This window comes from Pelodiscus sinensis, chromosome 1, assembly GCF_052426305.1.
Source record: "Pelodiscus sinensis isolate ZL-2025 chromosome 1, ASM5242630v1, whole genome shotgun sequence".
Lineage (NCBI taxonomy): Eukaryota > Metazoa > Chordata > Testudines > Trionychidae > Pelodiscus > Pelodiscus sinensis.
In genome coordinates this window covers 91397975-91421900 of record NC_143052.1, presented here as the reverse complement: position 1 = coordinate 91421900, position 23926 = coordinate 91397975, and the positions used below count along the sequence as shown (strand labels likewise).

Below are 23926 nucleotides of genomic sequence, written 5' to 3'. Positions count from 1 at the left end.
ATGTGGCAGTATATCCTAGCTACCAAAATTATCTTTGATTTATAGCAGGCAATAAGAACTACCAGTACATGATGATCCCCTTTGGGTTATTGTTGCCCCCACAGGTACCAACTAAGTGCATGTTGGTGGTGGTAGCCCACATACACAAATATTTCCTTACCAGGACAGTGGGCTAGTTCAGGGAAGATCAAGTACTCAGTCCAAAACAGTATTCTCATCATCCGACCTTGGTTCTCTCATCTAGGCTTAAAGCTAAATGTAGAGAAAATGGAATAATGACAACACAGTGAATAACCTTATAGGAACGATCCTCTGTGCACCATTATTTATCTCTCCATAGAAAGCTTTCAGTCCATAGTCTGTCCAGCACCTTCAGATTCATCCCAAGGACAACACAGCAATTATCTGCTATTTATGGATCACATGGCCTTGTAAACATATGTGACACTGCATGCTAGATTTCATCTCAGATATCTGCAGGCCTGGTTCACTTGGTGTATCAGCCAAGCAGACATTCACTGGACATGCTTCTTTGCATCTGAATAAGTGCTTTAGTCCTTGGAATGATGGATGAATGAACAGAACGTATGCAAAAGGGTTCCCTTTTTCATACCCGGACTAACTCTTGTAACAGACACATTCACCGAAGGAGGCTTTGCTCCTTTATAAAAGCATTGGTGCTTTAAGGTATTTGTCAGGCCTGCAAGACATTTACACCAACCGTTAAGAATCAGGTGGTTCAAGTTCTCATGGACAACACTGCTATATTTTGTCTGAAGAAGTAGAGCTGTGTAGTTATTGAATCAGTTTTTCCAGGAAGCGGTCCATTTGTGGAACATTTATAACATGGGTCTCATTAAAAAGCCTTTCCGTTTCTGGGGGGTGAAGAGTACTCATGGATTTCCTCAACAGGGATTTTATAGACAAGCATAAGTTATCAATAAGAAAAGATTCTGCTCTAGGTCTTCCTCCAGTGAGGTTTAACACTGAGTATCCCTTTTGCAGTCAGTCTGAACAACAAATGCAAATGAATGTGTTTTCACGTTCTGGGGTTTCTAGATTTCTGAGGGATCTTGTTGAAGTGCATCTGCCTGTGTCTGATCCGGTACCTTTATGGTATCTGAATCTTGTACTGTATTGCATAATGGTACCTCCCCTTGAACTCCTAGCAACATCATTTCTTCTGCTGTTCTCAAAGAAATAAAGTTCTTTCTAACAAATTTATGTTAAGAGATTTTCATGGTTTTGGCTACTTCTAGCTGATGCTCCTTTTACAGTTTTCCATAAAGATAGTTTCTCAGGCTGCAGCATAAATTTATGCCTAATGTAGTATCAGTATTCCATCTGAATCAGAATTTTCATCTTCCGGTATCACACTCCGTTAATCTAATTTCTGTCTTCCACAAACACCACTCACTGCGATGCTGGGCTTGTACAATATGTTTGCCTCTTGTATATACAGTGTGTAGGTAGCGTTTTCAACAGCCTTCAAATTTTACAGCAAGTTTCTTGCTTTTGGCCATTATGCCAACTTAACTAGTATTTATTTTTTTTAAAGTTTTCAAACCAGAAGAATTGCGGCAGGCACTTATGCCAACATTGGAGGCACTTTACCGGCAGGATCCTGAGTCCCTTCCTTTCAGACAGCCTGTGGATCCCCAACTACTGGGAATTCCTGTAAGTTTTTTATTATCAAGCTGTTTCCACACTTTCTAATTCATAGCTACTACACCTGGACTTGCCTGCAAGACCAGATGGCATGCTGTAGTCGTTTCTCCATTTTTATATAGATAGATGGGCAGAGCTTGGATTTGGGATTTGCATGTACCACATCAGTGGCACAGATAAATTTATGTTTAAGGTTTGTTTTTCTGTTTTATGTTAAAAGAGAAAATGGTTGGGAAATTGGAAAGACATCAGATTATTCTTATTGACAGAACCCTTAAGTGTACTAGTTTTTGTTGGGCATTTGTGTGCTATCTTATTTTTGCAATGTGACAGAATACTGCAAAACTGCATTTTCTGGGGCTTTTTGCAGCACGTGGTATCAAAACACTGTGATTTAATTATTAACCAGTTAGGGGTGGTGGTGGTAAGTTTTCAACTTTCACTAAGTTATTTATTATATAACATTAGCACTTTTACTTGACATTGCTCAGATCCTTAAGGAAGGGCTCAGGGCAGGGTGTGGGTGTGTATGTAGGGTGGTGAGTGGGGAGATTTGTACCAGGGCTCCTTGCTCTTCTCGTTCCCTGACCGACAGGAAAGAGAGCAAAGTGCATGGTTTCTCTGCACCCTGCACTGCCCAGTCAGTGAGGAATGCAGCAAACTGTGCACTTTTCCCTTTGCTCTGTGATGAAGGGAATACCAGCAATGTCCCTGTAGGAATCTGAGGGATTCATCCCACCCCAATCCCCCACTGCTGTCCCGAAAGGGCACCTTGGAATGGGGAAGTAGGGGAGGAAGGAGGCAGTCCCAGACAGAGACAGAAGGGTGGGCAGCCAGCCTTTACCTGCCTGGGGATTCATTTTTCTGTATTGTTTTGAGAAGCAACCCTATTCCAGGCATATCCCATTATCCTGGCACAACTAAACCCTTATGTTGCTAAGAGGAAGCAGTATACTGGATTTGGTAGTGCTGGCTCTTACCATTTAGGACAGTGGTGCGCAACCCGTGGGTCGCGACCTCCAAGGGGATCGTGGATGTCTTCCCAGGGGGTCACAGCGCTTAGATCCGGCCTGCAACAGGGCCCGACCGTTGGCAGCCGTGTGGAGCTTAGATTCGGCTGGGCGCTGCCGCAGGGCACTTAGATCCGGCCGGCCAGTGGCTAGGCCCGACAGTTGGCCGTCCCCGCAGAGCGGGGGGCACAAATCAAGAAATGTTGCGCACCATTGGTTTAGGAGGCATTCTTAAACAGACACTCTCAAATATGTAATCAACTAAACATTTTCCTTGTCATTCTTTTTAAATATAAAGGATACTATAATAAATTAAACTATTGCTTCATGGGGTTACAACTCATGACAGCACCCTTATTTGGGTGGGTTGGTCCACAATTTCTGCAAAGTTCTGTGAAATAGGTACAGTCATCATCCTACTTCGGGATTCTATTACATATTATACTTTCAGAGCAATACTAAATTATATAATTGAATATCAAACTAGATTTACAATGAAAATATATAATAGAATAAGAGTGATTGTAAATGTGGGCTTCTTGTCTTGGTGGCAATCTTAGTTCTTGTTGACCAATAGGAAAGTGGCTTTATTTGGTCAAGGTTGAAAGGGAAAAGTTAGTGTTCAAGAAATGTGAAAATAATGGAGGAAAGGCCCTGCATGAGAGAGGTGGTGGTGTTGAGAGAGCATTGTATGTCACAAGCAGTCCATGTTGGCATTACTCAGCTCTTTTGTTCTATGATTGGTACTGCTAATACTTGCAAAAGTATTGAAGAAGAATCTAAAGTACACACATGCTATCACCTTGTAATTCGTTTTCTCTGAACTCATTGAAATGCTGCCCATTCTTGCAGGATTACTTTGATATAGTAAAGAACCCCATGGACCTCTCCACCATCAAGAGGAAGCTAGACACAGGACAGTACCAGGAGCCTTGGCAATATGTGGATGATATCTGGCTCATGTTCAACAATGCCTGGCTCTATAACCGCAAGACATCCCGCGTGTATAAGTACTGCTCCAGGCTGGCAGAGGTGTTTGAACAAGAAATTGATCCAGTTATGCAGAGCCTTGGTTATTGCTGTGGAAGAAAGGTAAGGAAGGGCAGCTTCATCTCCATATGTAGTATATGATATGAACAAGCTTAGCAGCAGCAGTCAGTAGGAGCTGTAGGATGTTCAGAACTTCTGAAAATCAAGCCACTAACTTAGATATTCAAGAGCAAATAAAATTAGTGGTTATGTGGCTTTAAAAAAAAAAAAAAAAAAAGCAAGCAAGGTAGTTGTTCCTGCTCAGGCTCTGAGACTACCCCCCTGCCAGGTTTCAGAACCTGTGCTCCAGCCCAAGCAGGAATGTCTTCCCCGTGCTGTTTTTAGCTCTGTCCCATGAGCCCAACTCATTTGAACTGGGTTCTGACACTTGCTGTCATGGGATGTCTTGCATTGTTAGATGTGACCTTAGACTTTAAACTGTTTTAAAATCTTGGCCATAAAATAATTAATATTACACAAGCTGTGTAAAACCAACATTTGTTTATATAATACATCAGAAGCAAACTTGTGAGGGTATATTAAGGCTTAATGTAATTTGGAACAGGTACATCAGCTTTTCTGAGTTACCACAAAGTATATAATATATAATACTCACCCAATTGTAGAATGTGGAAATGGATTCCCTGTTGGAAAAAGTGTATAAAGTGGCTAACTTGTAAATTAGAGCTTGAGACAATATTTTTAAAGCATTAACATTAGATATAGACTGTCATACTGTACTGTTCACATCTGTGCACAGAATGGTGCAGTTTTAGTAATCCAGAAATTGACTGGGTCATACACACTTCTCTAGGAGAGCCAGTGGAAATGTGTGTGAATACTAACAAGATAATTTCTGTCTGCAGTTGGAATTCTCACCACAGACTTTGTGTTGCTATGGCAAACAGTTATGCACAATCCCTCGAGATGCCACTTACTATAGTTACCAGAACAGGTAAGTTAAATTGGTTACAGCATGCTTCATCAATCTATGGACAGAGGTGTGCCTGTATATGTATGTGTCATTCATTCATATATGTGTACCTTCATGCCACATTCTGAATTGCTGTAAACTTCTTGAACAGCTTACATTGTGTACAAGCAAGCTGCCATTCTGCAAAAAAAAAAAGAAAAAAAAATTGTTGCGCCCTTTGCTCTTATTCCTTTATCTTAGAAAAACTTGTGGTGTTTGGTAGATTTTTGTCCTGTAGTTAGATTTTGTTTTCCATTCTATTATGCTGTAATAAATATATCGCCCTTTTTCCTTGCCAAACAGCACACATCAACAGTCTTTCAGCAGATAAGTTAGTAATTTTCTTTTGTGCAGTGAACTTCTGATAATATTCAGCAAGTAACTGGTCCTCTATGCTATTAAGAATTTTGTGATGAACATAGCTGTGTTGGCACATACTTCATTAATTATTCAAATCTCGCTGAGGGAAATGGTGCTTTTCTCATAACAAGCCCCTTTGAGTGAATTGTTGCTTTTCTGTGGCTCTCAGCAACGATATAAAACAGTAACTTTCAGAACTCTCTTCCTGGCTAATATGTCTGACCTGCAGTTTATTAAAGGAATAAAATTTGACTCCTTGGGAAAGGGGGTTTTGCTAGATATTTCTGAATATTCTGCAAGAAAATTATGCTTAACATTCAGGGATGGCAGTGCTTGGTTTGTTACTATACACATCAGTCTGAACTGAGAGATGGAGATAATTTCCAATACTGCCACCTTATTCGCAGTATGGTTTTTGCTTTCTGTTCTCTGCTCTGGCACTTTCCAAAGACCTACATTCTCATCCTGAAGCCACAAGGTCTTTCAGAAGAGGAAGTGTGTTCAGCCTATAGGGAAGGAAAGAAACAATAAGAATCTACAGAACAGCAGTTGCATCCAGCCCTCTTTCACTGCAGAGGAGGGTTTTTTTTAAGAGGTGGAGGTGGAGGAGTGGGGAAAAGAGGTCATAGTGCTCCATAAAAATAAATTTGAATCTTGATTTTTGTGCAAGAACATTTCATGCCAAGAGTTAAGTTTCTCCTCACGTGCTATCTATTGGTGAGCACTAAATAGACCAGAAGACTTACCCCAAAACTCACTTGCTTCCATGACTTCAGTATGGTTCACTTTTGACACTTAAATGTGTATGTAATATATAAAGTATGTGTGTCTGTGTGAATGAATGAAATAATAAAATGATTTGGCTTCCACCTGTAATGGAGGGGGCTCAGAATAAAGTGGCCTGTCACTTTAAGTTTACAGAATTTCTAGTGCTGATTTGTGTTGCTTTATAAAAACTGTCACAACTTGTTTGATTTTTCTTTGTTTTCTGTTTTTAGATGTTTTGTGCACTCCAATTAACATGCTTAGTAATGGAGAGACTGCGGTTTCAAAAAACTTTTGCGGGGTGGGAAACAGGTCTTGAATAAAACACTCTAGTTTCATTCAAATGCAAATAAACACCACGGAATGGTTTCATTTTGTTGATATCTAAACTATTCTGTTCCTCAAAATTGGGGTAGGTCAATACTGTGCAAATCTAGAGCAGTCTGAATGCAATTAAAGTTTTTACATACAATTTGACAAACCTAAAACACATGAATGGCAGCTATGAGGACTGATTACTGTCCTTTTAAATTGATGACAGTGAGAACCTGATAGCTTATAGTAAGCCATGGGGTGCACTTCAGTGGGGAGAGAATTCTATGGTCCTTCAGTCCTTGAGTATTTTTTTTAAGGTGAAAGATTCCCCCTTCCAGGCATCTCCTAGCAAATGCGTTTGCACACAGAATTGTTGTCCTGTTATGTCAGAGTAGCAGTGCTTCCTTCTACCCTCTTCCCTTTCCTCGTTTTGATTATTTGCTTTATATGGCATTGTTTATTAAAAATGAAGAGGGTGTGGGTATGCTAAAATGGAATACTCTTTTGTTTTATTTGCTATAATCATTTGCTGCTTGTGATCCCATTTGAATTTTAATGCTAATCTGTGCTTTGCCTTGGCTTTCTGCTTTGTGTTGTCTTGTCCTGCTTTTGTGTTTTTGTTTTTGTCCTACAAACCCCCATTTCTTTGTTTGTTTGTGTGTGGTTTTTTTATCTCTCCTTCATGCTTGTCGTTGTCTGCACTTGGCTTTGATTACAAAAAAAAAATCAAAAAACCAAACACAAACTGTGGGGCCCATAAATCTGCATCATTGAATATCCCTGTCGCCGCTGATGACCTGCTCTCTGCTCCCGCCCCCTCCTTGGCCTGCTGTGATTGGTGCCTCCGTTGCTTGGCTTGGGCTGTTGTGTGTGGACGGAACAGTTCACCCAAATATGGCCTTCTTGCTGACAGGTATCATTTCTGTGAGAAGTGCTTCAACGAAATCCAGGGGGAGAGCGTTTCTCTAGGGGATGACCCATCACAACCTCAAACGTGAGTAGCCATTTATTTGTTTGGGACATAGTTATTTATACATTTTTATTTTTCAGTAGTTGTGATCTATGGCGTGGTTAAATTGTACTCTTAAAGATTAGGGCATACCTGGGGAATAAAGGGGTTTTGCTTTAATCTTAGTTGGAGTTGGATCAAATAGTGAATGGGGGGGGGGGGGGGGAGAAATAGCACAAGAACTTGGACATTATCATAAGCATGGATGGGGAGTGGGACACGTGTCTTTCAAATCCTGGACTATATTATGGTAGGGGGGAAAGGAGTAATGACCTCTTACAAAACTTACTTTATACCATTAGGGAAGGAAAAGAACATGACTTTAAACAGAGCACAGGAAATATCTTCATGTGGAAATTGACGGTTTTTAGAAGGTAGGGTGCATAGTAAGCATAGATCTTATCTGAGTCTGTGCCCTTCTGCTTTTGGGAGGGTTTTTCTGTTCACTCTTCTGTCTTGTCCTCTGCCTAAAATTTCAAGTAAGACTAACTAATAACTCAGTTTTGCCATTCAAATTTAAGACATTTTATTGGAGCATCATCATATGTAAGATGCTGGTCTGTTGCTGATGGGCCAACACATAGGAGAGCTTGACATGGATTTAATTCTTTTCTATATTAATGGTGGTGGAAATGATTCTCTGACAACTGCTAGGAAATTATTCACTTCTCCACAGCTTGTAACAGAGAATTCCAGTGAGGAAGGAAGCCTATAAGACGGGCAGATAAGTGCAGGGGTGTTAGTTGGCATATGAGGATGGGTATTGGACTCCCCAAGAATACTCCTTGGGGAAAGAGGGAAAGCCTGAATCTGGGTTATTGGAAACTGAAGGATATAAGATGATGCCTTCAATTGGAAGCAAAAGTTGTCAGAAACAGGAAATGGTAAAATGTTGGTCACAGTAAATGACATGCTACTATCTAGAAGAGCTGCAGAGGGATTGTTTACACCTAGGATTTCTGTGGGAGCACTTGTCACTTCTCTTTGGAAAAAAGGGAAGAAATGGGTATTGTGACTTTGGTGTGCTAGTGAACATTTCTAATAGCATCCCTGTAATCAGTTATTACAGTTCATTAAGGTTAAACAGTTCTGTCATAATCTGAGCCCTATGGAACATATGAATTGCTGGTTGCCAATCAGCAATGTGTAAACCACTTTGCATATAAATTAGGCAAGTGAATAGCCCCGTTTGCAAGAATGTCAGGTGAAATGAAGAAAGGTGGCCCTCTGTAGTGAGTGCTGCTTACTTTTTGTACATATTTGGCAATATATTTACAAATATAAATAGTTAACAGTAAATGGTATTGAAATGTGTATGTAAAGTAGTAAAATGAAAATAATTCCTATTTGTTGGTGTACTGTCCCCCAATGTGGCTTCTTGCATAATGAATTCTAGAGTTTCCTCCTTCAAATGAGTCAAATTTTTGCCAAATGCAACCACCCCTTGTTTCATACTAATTTTGGGGCCTCTCTACCTATCTTCTCCTTCTCACAGCATGTTTTTAGAAGAAAAGGATTGGAAGATATTAACAAAATCATAACTTTTGATGTGTGATTGAGAAATAGCATGCAACTTCTGAGATAACAAATTATTAAATTTTATATAAATGTCATATTTGTGGGGAAGGATGGGTTGCATTCTGCAAAACCCTGGATGAACCCTGAAACAAAGTGTAGGAACAAGAAGCAGTCATGCAACTTGGAGTGAATCCCTGTTTTTTGTGAACATCAGTGCTTGCTTCTTTCCACATGTTCAGCCCCTCCAAATCACACAGCTCTACTTGGTTTTAGGTATTGATAGTTCAAAGCTGTTTAGTTTTTTGGGAAAGTGCTGGGAATGTTAATGTGTACACAGTTAACTGATAAGCCTGGGCCCTTCAGTTAACCCTCACATTTACACGCACCCCTCCTCTCTACTGCCTCTATATCAGAGGCAGCTGGGGGGGGGGGGAGAGGGGGCGGAAACAGGAGCCAGCTCTCCATGTGCACCAGCTCCTGTGGAGCCATCTGACCTTCCCTCCCAGTACTGCTACCTCCCACAGAGGTGAGGAGCAGGTGGGAGACAGTGCTTGCGGGGAGCCAGCTCCCTGGCTGCCACCTACCTCTTGCCTCCTCTCCCATGTGTAACCACTGAAAATTTCATCAGTTACACATTTACAAAAATAAACATATTTTTAACACCCCTAGACAGTGTTACTGTGCCATAAACCACATCCCAGATATTCTTGTTTGGGACCCTATCACCAAGAAACTCATATGGGTGGAGGGATTTTTTTTTAAAATAGATAGGAAACAGCAATAATTAAGATTAAGTGAAAATGGTACAGCTGGGTACTAGAGCCAGGCTACAGTGGGAAGCAGAAGATTTTTTTTAAGTGTTACTCCAGGAGAAGACTATAACTGATCTGATTGTGTATGGAAGGGTTCTTGAGTAATCCAGATTATTTTAAGAATAGGGTTTTTCTTACATAGTAATAGCTTATATCAGTTAGTTCCTACAAGGATCTATGGAGAAATCTTCCATAGTGAAAAGATATGTTTCATAAATAACCCAAACCTAAATTCTAAAGCTTTTAAAAAATTAAATATAAAACTGAGTCCCAAAGAGCTATATACCATTCTAGGGTGCACGTTTGGACTACTGGGCACATCTTATGTGATTGAAATCTACCTGAGACATACACTAATTTCATTTCTGGGAGGAACAAATATCTGTACAAGTCACTCTTCTGTAGAAGAGCATCCAGGCCACAATGCAAATCAAGAGCAAGCACATACTTTGTGCTCAACCATCTCATTATGAGCTCTTACTCCTTTCCTCACAGCATCTTAAACGCTGAAGAAATCCACTTATAGTGACACTGCCTGGGTCTGCTTGACATGTGGGAAATAAGTAAATTATGAATACTTATGTCACAACTAAGTTTTATCACCTGTCTTCTTCTCCTTAGTACAATAAACAAAGAACAGTTTTCTAAGAGGAAAAATGATACACTAGATCCTGAACTGTAAGTAATACTCTCGTAACTCAACTTACTACTATTTAAATCTATATCTCCCTTCTCCTCATTCACCTGCTGTGAAAAAAATCAAGTCCTTTACCACCAGCCATCACATTATTTCTTTTTAGTTTAATGTTGCTCCATAAATTGCCCAGCAGGGGCTGCTGTACAAGCACCAAGTTTTTGCATTCTGTCCTGAGATTTCAGGTCATCTCAGATCCGCTGAAGAAAATGTAATCCTGATGTTAAGGACTGCTGGAGTTGTGGAGCCCATTTCACTATTCTTGGATTCTGGTGTCTGATTAAAAAACTGTGTGCAGATAGCTGTGCTATTTGAAGCTCTTTCTTTTGGCATAGTGCAGGGGTGGCCAAACTTACCGACCCTCTGAGCTAAATATGACTATCTTGAGACGTTAGAGAGCCATGATACACGTTTGGGCCTCTGGGCTTCAGCTCTGAGGCACCTAATGAGGCTTGGGGCTTCTACCCTCTCCTGAAGTCCGAGCCCCTTCTCCTCTTTGGGAAGCAGCCCCTACCCTACCACTGTCCTGCAAGGCACAGAGTCTGAGCCTCTGGTCTGGTAGGTGTAGGGGATGGACTCTGCAAGCCACGCGAATGGTAAGAGCCAAATGTGGCTCTCAAGTCATATTTTGGCCATCCCTGGTATAGTAAATGGAGAGGTTGAAATGAATTTAGATTTCTCTGCTGTTGGTTTCTGTAATCTTTCTACTGTACAAGCAGCTATAGCAGAAAAAGTATGTTTAAATTATATCTAATTGATTGCTATCTGGCCACCGCTAGAATAGCAATCTACTACTCTTACAACTCCTCAGTACTTTATAAATCACCTTTTAGCCCCTTAATCCAGTCCCTAATTCCACCACCCATATTGCAACTACTAAAATGTTTTAATTCCTAGTGAATAGGTAAGAGGGGCACATGCCTACTCTAGGATCAGTCTGTGTTGCTTTTCAGTTTGGCAAAGGACATAGAAAGAAAAGAATGGAAATAGGACTCCTGACCCTACTCTTTCCAGAACTGTTCCTTCCTAATGAGTCTTAATACACATTTATCATTGAAAAATTATGTAACTCTGCAATTAGTGTCATTGATTTAATGTGTTCTTCATGCTTATTTTCTGAAACCCAGGTTTGTTGAATGTATAGAATGTGGGAGAAAAATGCACCAGATCTGTGTGCTTCATAATGAAATAATCTGGCCATCTGGGTGAGTTTCTTGCTGTTTTTCCTCCATTTTTTGAATAGGTGACATATGATTGCTGTACAGGGGTTGATGTGTCTATACCACCATTTTGGTTATATTTTTATATATGTGAAATCCTGTGTCTAAAAGAACTCTATTCAATGGGAAACATTCCATTAGCTGAAAATAACCATTCCAATGTCGATATTGGATGAAGTCTTTAAAATATTCTGTATTTCTTACCGTTGATGGTCACTAGGATAACTCTGTAAAAGAACTTTTTGATATTGGTTCAGTGATGTTACGATTGTCCTTGATCAGGAGTGCTTATGTCATAATTACTAAATTACTGTTGCTTTATATTGATATTTTCCCCCTACCTTTTGGGATATGTGTTTGTGTAACAAACTTAAACATTTTTGGCATCACTGGTAGAATCAATCTGTAGACTGCATTTTCTTGACCCCAGATAGTGATCCTTTTACATCCTGAAAGGCAAAGCTCTTGAGGAGTGTTCCTGAAGGTGCTTCCACTGTGTTTCAGCACCCCTGTGGTTATAGTTGGATATTTTTAGCTGCAGTACCCTGGTTGCGCAGTGCCGTGTGTCTCACATTGTCAACTGGTCTCTCAGTTGCTTCTCTACTGCCTGGGGAAGGATCATTTACCACAAAAATGCCACCATTGTAAGAAGAATCAAGTTGACACTTCTGCAGCTTACCTGCCAGGATGACAACAGAACACTATCGCAGACCAACCAAGGAGGCATTTTCTTCAAAAATACAAATGGGAGATTGGCACACAGGTCACATATGCCAATCCTGGGGCTTTCCAGAAATAGACTTATTTGTGACACATCACCCTCTAAATGCTCCAAATACTATTCCAGAGCTGGTCTGAGGAAAAATTCCAAAGGTGATGCTCTCCTACTTAATAGGACATACCCACTCATGTATGCCTTTCCTTCCATTCCACTTCTCAACCAAGTCCTCCAGAAAATCTAACAAGGCCCAAGTAATTGTAATTGCACCCTCATGGCCAAGACAGATATGGTTTCCTTGCCTAGTTGCTCCTCTAGACTTCTGGAATTCCAGATCTTGTGTCTCAGGACTCAGGCTGCGTACTTCACCCAGGCATACAGTGGCTGCACCTCAAAGCCTGGTTTCTGAAGGGTTAATGGCATCAGATTTAACCTATTCAGCAGAGGTCGAACAAGAATTTCTAGTGAACATTCTCCCATAGGTGGCCATACAGTCTTTGCACACCTAAGTATGAAAAGATTTTTTAAAAGGACTAAACAATGCCTTCCCTTCTCTGAAACAACCATCTCCTTGGTGAGACCTGAATCTTGTCCTGAGAACCGTGACAGGGAAACTATTTGAACCCCTGGACACATTCTCATTGTTATACTTATTAATGAAATTTACTTTCCTATTTGCTGTTACCATGCCTAGAAGAGTCAATGAAATTGTTGCGTTCGTGGCTGATCCTCCCTATACGATTTTCTGTAAAGATAAAGTAAACATCAGACCCCACCCGAAATTCTTTCCCATGGTGTCATTCCATATTAGTGAACCATTTTTATGGTTACTCTCTTCAATGAGACTTTCTAAATCGAGTGCTTCTTGCATCAAACTGTTACTCATTGTACAGCATCCTTGTTCCCGATCTTGTCTGTATCTAAGTAAAACTCTCTCTACCAGAGCAGGGTCCACATTCATTGCATTTCTACAGAACGTTCTAGTTACAGACATTTGCAAAGTTGCCTTATGGTTTTTGGTGCGTGCGTTTACCAAACATTACGCATTAGACAAATATGCTCTTTAGAACACGCACTTTGGCCTAGCTGTACTCTCTGTGGCCCTCACTGAACATCCAAAGCCTCCCCTTCGAAGCACTCAGGGTACTGCTCCTTAGTCACTTACAGTGGAGCGTCACAGGGACACTCCTCGAAGAAGAAAAGGCAATTATTCACTTTGTGCAGTAACTGATGTTCAAGATGGCAATCCCTGTGTGTGCTCCATGACCCTTCCTCTGCCTCTCTGCTTCGGAGTCTTAACATTTCTTCAAGGTAGAGAAGGAGCAGAGGGACAGTTGACAGCGCGCATGCTTGCGCAATCACTACGCAGCAAAACTGCACTGCGCTTGTGCGTCAGCACCTAAGGTACTGCTGCTAAAAATATACAACTAAGTGCAGGGACTCCAAAACACCTACAGTGGAACACTCACAGGGGCAGTCATCTAGAAGAATATCAGTTTTTGCACAAGGTGAGTAACCAACTTATCTAAAGCACCATTTTTATCTTGGCTGGACTTGCAAGTACAAGAGACTTTAGGAAACTTAAACTCTGTTACTATTTCCTAGTTATAATAATTAAGATGATAAATGATCAGTTACAATTCTGCTGTAAGTAAATTTCTGTATAAAGAACTAAAGTATTCGGTGATGATTATACAATTTTGGGATTTGCTGTTTTATTACTCCTGTTCCTTTTTTTCTTCCTCTTTTCTTCAAGATTGGTTGCCCCTTATCTGCTTGGGGAAGAATTTTGGGGTTGTCTGGAATCTTTGTATTAGGATAATAGTTTTCTATATCAAAGCAGACTGTTAGTTCTTCTAGCCAAGATCCTGTCTCCATCAGTGGTATTACCTGAGGTCTCAGAAAAATAAACCCATATTGTAAAGATAAGCTGTGTTCATGCCCTATTCATTCACTTACTCCTATTCTGCCTTGAAAAGCTATAATATTATAATATTTTCTTCCGCTATTTGAGCTAAGGAAGTTGGTCTGGCCCACGAAAGCTCATCACCTAATAAACCATCTTGTTAGTCTTTAAAGTGCTACATAGTCCTGTATAATATTAAGATGACAGTAACTTTCTCTTGGAGTTGCTTGCCACTCTTCTTCCTGTCCTCAGTTTTATCCAAAAACTGCAGTTATTGTTCCCTAATCTTTTACATCTGGTAGAATGCTTTGTTCCTGCTGTTTCAAACTTGTGTCATGAATCTTACTATGAGTACCTTTTTCTTGTTTCCACTTCAGCTTTGTGTGTGATGGCTGCTTAAAGAAAACAGGACGAACCAGAAAAGAAAACAAATTCTCTGCTAAAAGTAAGTCCTCCTGATATTTGGTTAGAGAACATTTCAGGTGTATTAACTAAGCTCTTAACAAAGTATTGGGTGGAGAGGGAAAACTTTCCTGTTCTTGTATTTTTTAAGCATTTTACACTTGAATTCTGAGGTTCCATATGTGTTTTGGGATAGAGATAGGAAGATAACTTAATCTATTTCACCTGCTTATTCAAAATCATACATCCAGCATTCTGATGTATTGATTTAGAGATTAATGTGACATACGGAGCCTTTTACCTTGATCAATAATATTACTACTGTGACATAGCGGGGGTGCTGTCTGCTTTTCTGATCGTATGCTGGCAGGGACTCTGGGAGTGTCTGTGCAGGGCCCAGCAGGGGATGGGGGTTTCCTGAGCCAAGACATGTAGACAATGGCCCAGCAGCTTCACACCTGGCCTGGGGAAGGAGTTTGAAGAAAGGGGTATGGCTGCCTGGGGGGAGTGTGACACCGGTGGCTGGGAGAAGCATGAAGAGAGCAGACTAAGTCCAGGACAAGGGAGTTCAGGGGACTGTGAACCCCTTCCTCCCAAGAGAACTAAGGCTGTCTGCCCTGGCTCCTATGTCAACATCAAGCGTATGCTGTGCTGTATCTCTGAGAACCAATAAAACCTCCTACTCTACTGGCTGGCTGAGTCACATCTGCCTGCAGATGAAGGTGCAGGGTTGGGGGGCTCCCCGATGTGCCGTCACTAGTATTGGGGAATGGCCACTATGATTGCTGTCTTGCTTAAATGAAATATGTGTGCAAAGACTATACATTCAAATCATTCCCCCAGCTGGGCATCTCTAAGTCTTGGCAGAGCAGGCAGTTTGGCTTGGCCACAGAAACAAAACTGTTGTTTCTCACTACTAGAGGTGACTACTTCTTGGTTAGGATTGATATCGTGAAGTCAATATGTGGAAAACTTCTCTACTCCCATTGTCTGTCTTGTAGACAATGGGATGATTTTGAAAGCCTTTCAGTTTAACATCTTTCATTCCGCTTTAAATTACATTGAAAAGTTGAGTAAATAGTTGCCCATATTTATAAAAACAGCCCAAACAAAACTTGACTACCACTGGGGTGTTAGTAATTGCATAGTATTAATGTTTTATCTTTGTAATGACCTTTTCTGACACAGAGCAAGAAGGAGATCCTCATGTTTTATCTTTGTAGTGACCTTTTCTGACACAGAGCAAGAAGGAGATTTAGAGAATAAAATTGTTTTGAAATGTCAAAAAAATGATTAGGTTTCCATCTTAGCCATTCTGGAACTGTTCTCTTCAACTGCATTCTTGTGAAATGGAAACATAATTTAGTTGAGACTAATTCTTCAAGCTAGACCATATGGGTGCTTTTTTCATAATCCAAGCATCCTGAATTCATTAAGAAAATTGTGAGGACTAGGTGGGCTCCTTCCCATTTTGTTCAATTAGCTTGGGCTTCCAGTTACTTGTATGCAAATTTTACCTGTGATACTATCATACTTGGATTTGCAGGAATGTGCCAAATATGAAAGTTGGAGGGTGCAGACAGACTATTAATATTACAGCGAGGCTCCAATGAGATTGGCTCCTCCCTGTGCTAGGATTCTTAAAAGGACTTCCAGTTCCAGGTATTCTATCAGATACCTGTATACTTGCTCTCCCTTTTTTCAGGTTTAGTTTGAAAATAGACAATTGTAATTCTTGTGGATATAAATGGATTAGTTCTAGCGAACATAAATGGAATACGTCTATTAACTATGGGTTTTATTTTTTTTAAATTGGGTAAATTTGTTTTCAAGAGAAATGACGATATTGACAGAAATTACTAGACATGACAGTATAGGCAGCCTGAAACTTCCACATGCAACACCACCTACTTACTCTAGTCTTGGGTCCATCCTTCCAGTGCCTTTGTTCATAATCTAATACAGGAGTGGAGAAATAGAAATTAAATTTCTGGTTATGTGTATGTTAAGAGTTTCATTTTTTGTATAGGGTTGCCATCTACAAGGCTGGGTACCTTCTTGGAGAACAGAGTGAACGACTTTCTGAGAAGACAGAATCATCCTGAATCAGGAGAAGTCACAGTTAGGGTGGTTCATGCCTCTGACAAAACTGTAGAAGTAAAACCTGGAATGAAAGCAAGGTACAGCCCTTCAAGTCCTAATATTGTCTACTCCCAGCATCCTTCTAAAAGATAGGTGTTTACGTTTTCTACATTTGCTGCTATTTGGCAATTGCAAAGTGTGTGTCTAGTGTTCAGAACACCATCAACAGAGCTTTCCTGATTGGCTGTCAGTGATGTCACTCCCACTTTTTTGCATGAAGTATATTAAAATTCTGGAGATTAAAACTAAACAATTTTAAATAAACTCTTCCATTACATTGTAGCTTTTCATTTTTTGTATTTATTGCTTTCTAGTTTTTTCCTTTTATGTAAACACTAAAATCCTTCCACTCTAGAAAGATCGAGATGAAGAGTGAACAAACTTTCAGGATAACTTGAGATACTTTTCTTTCTCTGGAATATAGTTGTCAGTGTTTGCTTTCCTATTGCCTGTGACAAGTGAATCTGACTGTGCATTACAAATTCTGTCTTAATTACTATCTTTATGTATCATCATGTTACGTTCTCTGTCCTGATGGAATCAAAGTATTTATTACTCTCTTTATTTTATGATATCTGCAGGTTTGTAGACAGTGGAGAGATGGCAGAGTCCTTCCCTTATCGAACAAAAGCCCTCTTTGCTTTTGAGGAAATCGATGGGGTAGACTTGTGCTTCTTTGGCATGCATGTACAGGAGTACGGCTCAGATTGCCCCCCGCCCAATCAGAGGTGAGGAACTGTAGTGGCAATCAAGGGAGGTGAATTTTTTCTCAGTGGGATAAATCTGTTACTTTAGAATGTTCACTTTTAGTGCAGCTTATAATTAACTTTAGTTATTCGTACTAGTATATCCCAACATAAAACAGCTACAGCAATAAGAATGTGATAGTAAGAGGGGCTGAAAACAAGTAGGGGACAGAATAGGCATCTGGTTGTGGTGTTCCAGCAGTAGGAAGTAGATGGATTTTGGGATCTCATTTGTAAAGAAACAAGAAGTCAGTGAGGAAAAGGCTGTTCTAGATAGGGGAGATGAGATTTTGCAGACCAGAAGTGATGTAAAGGAAGATGAGTTCCTGGAAATAGATGGGACTAGTAGCCTTTGAATATAGTGGCTTGTGCATTAGGTACTTTAGGGACAGAAATTACCATGGACGAGGGTATATAAGTGCTGTGAATACTTCTGGCCTTCTGTTCTATAGTGTCATTTATTTTTTTTCCCCTGTCTTTGCCTAGGCGAGTATACATATCTTACCTCGACAGTGTTCATTTCTTCCGTCCTAAATGCTTGAGGACTGCTGTCTATCATGAAATACTAATTGGATACCTAGAATATGTCAAGAAATTAGGGTAAGTCTTTAATCCTTCTTCCTATTTTATAGGTTCCAGTAGTGTGCTAGGCACTTCACAGTGCAGATGAAATATGGACCTTACCTTGAAAACAATGCCATATAATTTCAATCAGTGACACAATGGAAGGTGCGATAAAACAAAAGCAAATAGATGTAGTAAGAAGATGGGGATTTTGACACTGCAGAGAGATTAGTTTCTCAGCAGAGACTTGTGGAATAGTTTTTTTTAAAAGCGTAAAAGACCTTGGAAGCAGGCTCAGTGTATTCTGTGATGTTCCCACTATGGAATTTCCTTATCCCGGTTTCTATAAAACTGCTATATGGAGTTCTGTTCATATCTTCACTTACTACTGTTTTCTGTGCTTATGGTTGATGTCAGGTACTCATTTTGAGATTATAATATTGTCAGATAACCGCTTTCCTGGCATGAAGGGGAGAATTGCTGCTAATTAAGATTCTTAAGGCTTATCTTCACTACTATGCTAAATTGACACCTCTACGATTGATGCATGCTGTCCTATCAATATAATTTAATTCACTTGACAGATATGGAAGTTATGTTGGTGGAAGAGAGTCTCCTTTTGACATAGCTTAGTATAGGGACTGCCTTAAGTTGTAAGTTTATATCACAACAGGGGAGGAGGGAGCTTTTCACATCCTTGAGCTACATAACTTGCGTTGACTTATGTGGTAGTGTAGACAAGGCTCTAGAGAGGGATGGGGGATCTGCAGAGCCTGTTTTCAGTGAAGCAAGGGAACATATTGTTGATTCTTCTTCCACCATTTTTGGGAATCATTCAAATTACCAATAGATGGAAAGGAATTTAAGGCAAATGTAGCTGTGTGGTCCTCTAGCATTACACAGTTACTACTGTCTAGATAATTTCAGACTTCATGGTACTGAAACACATGCTCCCTAGGAGCTACAGAGGAAATACATTTGGAGAATTCTCAGGTAATGAGGTGTTTCCTTCCATTAATTGGCCTTGAAGACAGAGGAAAAGGAGTCAATAGTGGGAAAGCCAAATAGGTTTCAGAAGACAAGGTAGCTTTTTGAAACTCATCTGGTGGTAAGCAGCTGATCTGTCTTGTTGAAGAAGGAAAATCATGGCTCTTGGTGCTGAAATGTGTCCTTTTGCTCTGAGAATTCACTTGCTTCTCATCTAATTGTAATGCAGTTGGTAGATAACTGTTACAAGTATATATCAGGCATCTGTGATTTTACCTGTAGATTAGAAAAAATGCTTTATCTCCAGTATTGTTGTTTTATTGCTGCACAGAGTAGGGCTGTGCTTTAATTACTAAAAATATACATGCCCATATTGTATGCATGTACCAACCAGAATACAACTCAACATTTTTACTAATGGAATCCATTCCTTAAATATAGCTATAGCTATAGCTATAGAGGTTAGATGAGGAAGAGAATTGCAGTAGTTGTCATCTTGTAATACCAGCAGACTTTGTACTGGCTCCACCTTGTGGCTGAAAAGAATAGAAAATGCTAGTGATAAACATCAGCATCCTAATGTATTCATATTTTTTACAATGCTAGATACACAACTGGACATATCTGGGCCTGCCCACCTAGTGAAGGAGATGACTATATTTTCCATTGCCATCCTCCTGACCAGAAGATACCTAAGCCCAAGCGACTGCAAGAATGGTATAAAAAGATGTTGGACAAATCAGTGTCGGAACGCATTGTCCATGACTACAAGGTTGGTTAAATATAAATTAGATGCAGTAGGATTTCATGAGCGAACTGACTTGGTTCTCTTCCCACCACTTGTCCTCCAATGTGGGATTATTCACAGACATTTGTAAAGCATTAACTTGTGTTTTAGAATGGATTGAATACTTAGCAATATGGGATTAAAATATATAAATTAAAATATATAAATTCTATCTAAACCATACCGTTTTTTTCTTGTGGGGGACTAAATGTCTGTCTGAATCATTAGCCCAAACTGTCCATAATAGAACCACCACTAAATGTGTCTTAGCTGTTTTGGATGCTCTCTTCTCTCAGTGCTTTTTTGTTGCCTCTGAGAAGTGTGCGCCCTGGTACATTGGCTTAGTTATAATAGCTGTAACAAAGTTTGTATGTCTTTGTAGGATATTTTTAAGCAGGCAACAGAAGATCGTCTCACAAGTGCAAAAGAGCTGCCTTACTTTGAAGGGGACTTCTGGCCCAATGTGCTGGAGGAGAGCATTAAGGAACTAGAACAAGAGGAGGAAGAACGGAAGAGAGAAGAGAATACTAGTAATGAGAGCACTGATGTAAGGAGACTCCTTTTACCTAATTCTTCATGATGCTTCATCTTTTCTTCTATCTCTGCTTAGTTTCCGTAGGTCCCTGGTGCAGAATTAAATATTAAAGTTTAAAGCTTCCTCTTGGGGATGATAAAAGCTCTTTTGAGGTTTATCTAAAATGCATGTTTATTTTGACACTCAGCTCTCCCAACTTCCCAGATGTTGCTCATTTTCCTCTCCTATGTCCCTACCTGTAATTCAAATTCTTGTTGTCATTCTACTTAATTGGGGGCCAGAAAATCATTGTATGGGAGTCTTGGAAACCATTCTCAGCCAGCTCATCTTAAGATTCAGGTGGACTTTAGCTTTGTTTTGGCTTAATTGCTATGAGTGTGCTGTATAGTGCAAAAGGAGCTTAATAGTGAATCCATGACTGACATTTTTCATAGATTGCAAGGCCAGAAGGGATGACTTATCATCTAGTCTGACTTCCTATATAACCCAGGCCATAGAATTTCCCTAATATAATTCCTAGAGCGGATCTTTTATAAAAAATATTCCATCTTGATTTAAAAATTGTCAGTGATGGAGAATTGACCACAATTCTTGATAAATTGTTCCAATAGTTAGTTAATTATTCTGGCTGTTAAAAATTTATACCTTGTTTCAAGTCTGAATTTGTCTGGCTTCAACTTTGAGCCATTGGAACATGTTATACTTTCCTGTATGAGAGTGAAGAGCCATTATTAAATATTCCCCATGTAAATACTTACAGAGTGTAACAAGTTACCCCTTAATTTTTTCTTTAAGCTAAATAGATTGAGCTTCTTGAGTCACTATGTAAGGCATGTTTTCTAATCCTTTAATCATTCTTGTGGCTCTTCTCTGAACCCTCTCCAATTTATCAAGATTCTTCTTGAATTATGGACACCAGAACTGGACACAGTATTCCAGCAGCAGTCGCACCCAGTGCCAAATACAGAGGTAAAATAACCTCTCTACTCTACTCAAGATTCCCTTGTTTATGCATCCCAGAGTTGCATTTGTTCCTTTGGCTGCAGCGTTGCACTGGGAGCTCATGTTCATTATCCACCGCAACCCTCAAATCTTTTTCAGTCATTGCTTCACAGAATAAAGTCCCCAATCCATTCTTTGTTCCTAGATGTATACATTTAGCCATATTAAAATGCGTATTGTTTGCTTGTGCCCAGTTTGCCAAGTGATCCAGATTGCTCTGAATCAGTAACTTGTTCCCAGTATTTGTCATCTGCAAATTTTATCCGTGGTGATTTCATTTTTTCTTCCAGGTCATTGATAAAAATGTTAAATTTCATAGAGCCAAGAACAGTTCTTGCAGGTCCTCCTGGAAATGTTCCTGCTGGATTATGATTACCCGCTTCGTTATATTTGGAGACCTATCACTTAGCCAGTTTTTAATCCATGTAATGTGTGCCATGTTGTTATAGTTTTGCAATCAAAATGTTATGTTACAAAGTCAAATGCTTTGCAAAAGTTAGTTTCTTATCTCAACACTTATACCCCTTTGTCAATCAAATTTGTAATCTTAATTTTAAAAAATACCAAGTTTAACAGGATCTGTTTTTATAAACCCATGTTGAATTACATTTATTACATTGTCCCCCTTCAATTCTTTATTGACTCCAGTATCAATCACTCCATTATCTTGCCTGGGATTGATGTCAGTCTAACAACACTATGATTACCTGAATCATCCTGTTTAACTTTCTTAAAAGTTGGCACAATGTTAGCTTTCTTCCAGTCTTCTAGAACTTCCCCAGTGCTCCAAACTGTATTGAAGAACATCATTAATGGTCCATCAAGCTCCTCAGCCATCTCTTTTAAAATTGTTGAATACAAGTTACCTGGATCTGCTAAATTTAAAATGTCTCACATTGGTAGCTCCTGTTTAACAACCTCCAGATGTACTAGTGGAATGGAAAGTGTTATCACTGAACCTGTTTTTCCCTCAAATACATGACAAATATTAATTGAACAATCCTGCCTTTTCTTTATTATTACTATTTCCATCTAGTAATGGAACAATACCATTGTCAGGATTCTTTGTTCCTAAAATATTTTTACAACTCTGTCCTTAACACTGCTGACTTTAGATTTCTCCTTGTGTCCCTTGACTTCCCTTTATCAATTTTCTACAATTCCTAATTTCTGTGTTAGATGAATTACTATCAACTTCCCCTTTCTTCTATTTCTTATATTATTTTTTACACCTTCCTTCATTTCCCCCCTCAATCAGGTCAGATTTTTTACCCAGTATAACCTTATTACTCTGTGGTTTTCTAGTGGCATCTAGTAAAGCGATTTTAAATTATTCCCAACAATCATTCACATTTTTCAGATTAAATTCTTCCTCCTAGCTGAGTTGGCTCATAATTGTGTTCAATTTTGTGAAATCAGTACCAACTATATATATTCATGGTCTGGCCTTCATTCTGCTTCCATATTCTAAATGGGATCAAGTCATGATCACTCCTACTATTTTTTAGTTCTGTGATCACTTCCTCTTTTTTCTATTACAACAAGATCTAATAAATTCCCCTCTGTAGGCCTGCAGCACTTTTGAGTTGGGAAATTGGAATTTCTGAATATTATAAAGACAGTTTTTAATACTGGCAGTATGTGTCACTCAAATTGAGTTCTCCTATGATCAGTGGGTTTTTTCCTCTGTGGATCATAAGGAGGCAGTCATCCTATTCCCTACTGTGATTTGGTGGTCTGTAGCAGATGCCAACTGATACCTTACTTGTTCTATATATGTTAGGATATTTGTTTGAGCATTCAGGATCATTTTTGTCCGTGTTAAGAGTGATTTGGAAACAGGTAATACCATTTTCAACATAGGGTGCTCTCCCCTCTCTCTTGCTCACTCCTCCTTGAATAGATTCTAACCATTCCTTTAACGTTCCAGTCATACGAATTTCTGTGGTTGTATTCTTTCAATCACTTTAATGAAGCTGGTCTAAAAATTGAGAGCTTTAATAGGTAAATAGGGGAGTGAGGTCAGGGTTTTAGCTTGACCAGCTAATATCCAAATATCTGGCAGATTTTCAGGATGGATTTTACTGGTATTCATGTAGTCAACCACATTTTTACAAATTAAAAAACAAAGGCTGGGATGACTCCCAGCTAACAAAAGAAAAATTAGACAAAACTAGAAAAAGGAAAAAAATATGTAAAGACTAGAAGATTTACCTGGCATTGCTGGGCTCCTTCAGGGCAGAAGGCTGGGGGTGTAGGGTTGTGTGCAGGAGTCAGGCCAGGGGCTTGGGGATGTGGAGGGCTCAGATGTGGGGTGGTGATGCAGGAATCAAAGGAGGAGGGGGAGGAGGTGGGGGGGGGAATGCAGGACTCAGGGTTGGAGACTGAGGAAGGACTTGGGGGAGGGGGTGTGTGGTAGGAACTGGTAACTTCCCAGTCTGGCTGGCAGGAAGCTTTCTGCCACTCCTGCTGGCCCAGTGGAGTTACAGCTATCTGTCCCCATCTCTGGTCCCTTGCTGTACCCCCCACACCCTGTGGTCATTACACAGTTTAACTGTCTCTGCTAGTAGTCCCCTCCCTTTCCATGTTATGAAAAGTCACATTCCAGGCACATCCCATTGTCCTGGCACAACCAAGCCTTCCTCTTGCTTGATAAGAGGAAGCTGCATACCAAATGTGCTGATCCTAGTGCTAATCATTTAACAGGAATTCTTGAACAACTGGACAGATTGACTCACCTGGTCAATGACAAACATTCTCAAAT

General features: G+C 39.8%; 1 protein-coding gene across 10 annotated transcripts in view; it reads left to right on the top strand.

The window, feature by feature from the left end:
- Positions 1-23926, top strand: part of EP300 (EP300 lysine acetyltransferase) — a 140262-nt gene that overhangs the window by 107174 nt on the left and 9162 nt on the right. For 4 of the 10 annotated variants that reach the window (XM_089781069.1, XM_089781063.1, XM_089781094.1 and 1 more), the window contains 14 exons: positions 1559-1677; positions 3531-3770; positions 4574-4662; positions 7034-7114; positions 7432-7503; positions 10081-10137; positions 11281-11358; positions 14375-14442; positions 16429-16579; positions 17123-17269; positions 17774-17887; positions 19445-19610; positions 20008-20172; positions 21055-21129. In XM_089781069.1, the coding sequence (XP_089637195.1) occupies positions 1559-1677; positions 3531-3770; positions 4574-4662; positions 7034-7114; positions 7432-7503; positions 10081-10137; positions 11281-11358; positions 14375-14442; positions 16429-16579; positions 17123-17269; positions 17774-17887; positions 19445-19610; positions 20008-20172; positions 21055-21129 (1622 nt within the window). The remainder of the gene's footprint in view (positions 1-1558; positions 1678-3530; positions 3771-4573; positions 4663-7033; positions 7115-7431; positions 7504-10080; positions 10138-11280; positions 11359-14374; positions 14443-16428; positions 16580-17122; positions 17270-17773; positions 17888-19444; positions 19611-20007; positions 20173-21054; positions 21130-23926) is intronic. The other 6 variants (XM_089781087.1, XM_075936301.2, XM_075936292.2 and 3 more) reach the window with 3 other exon arrangements.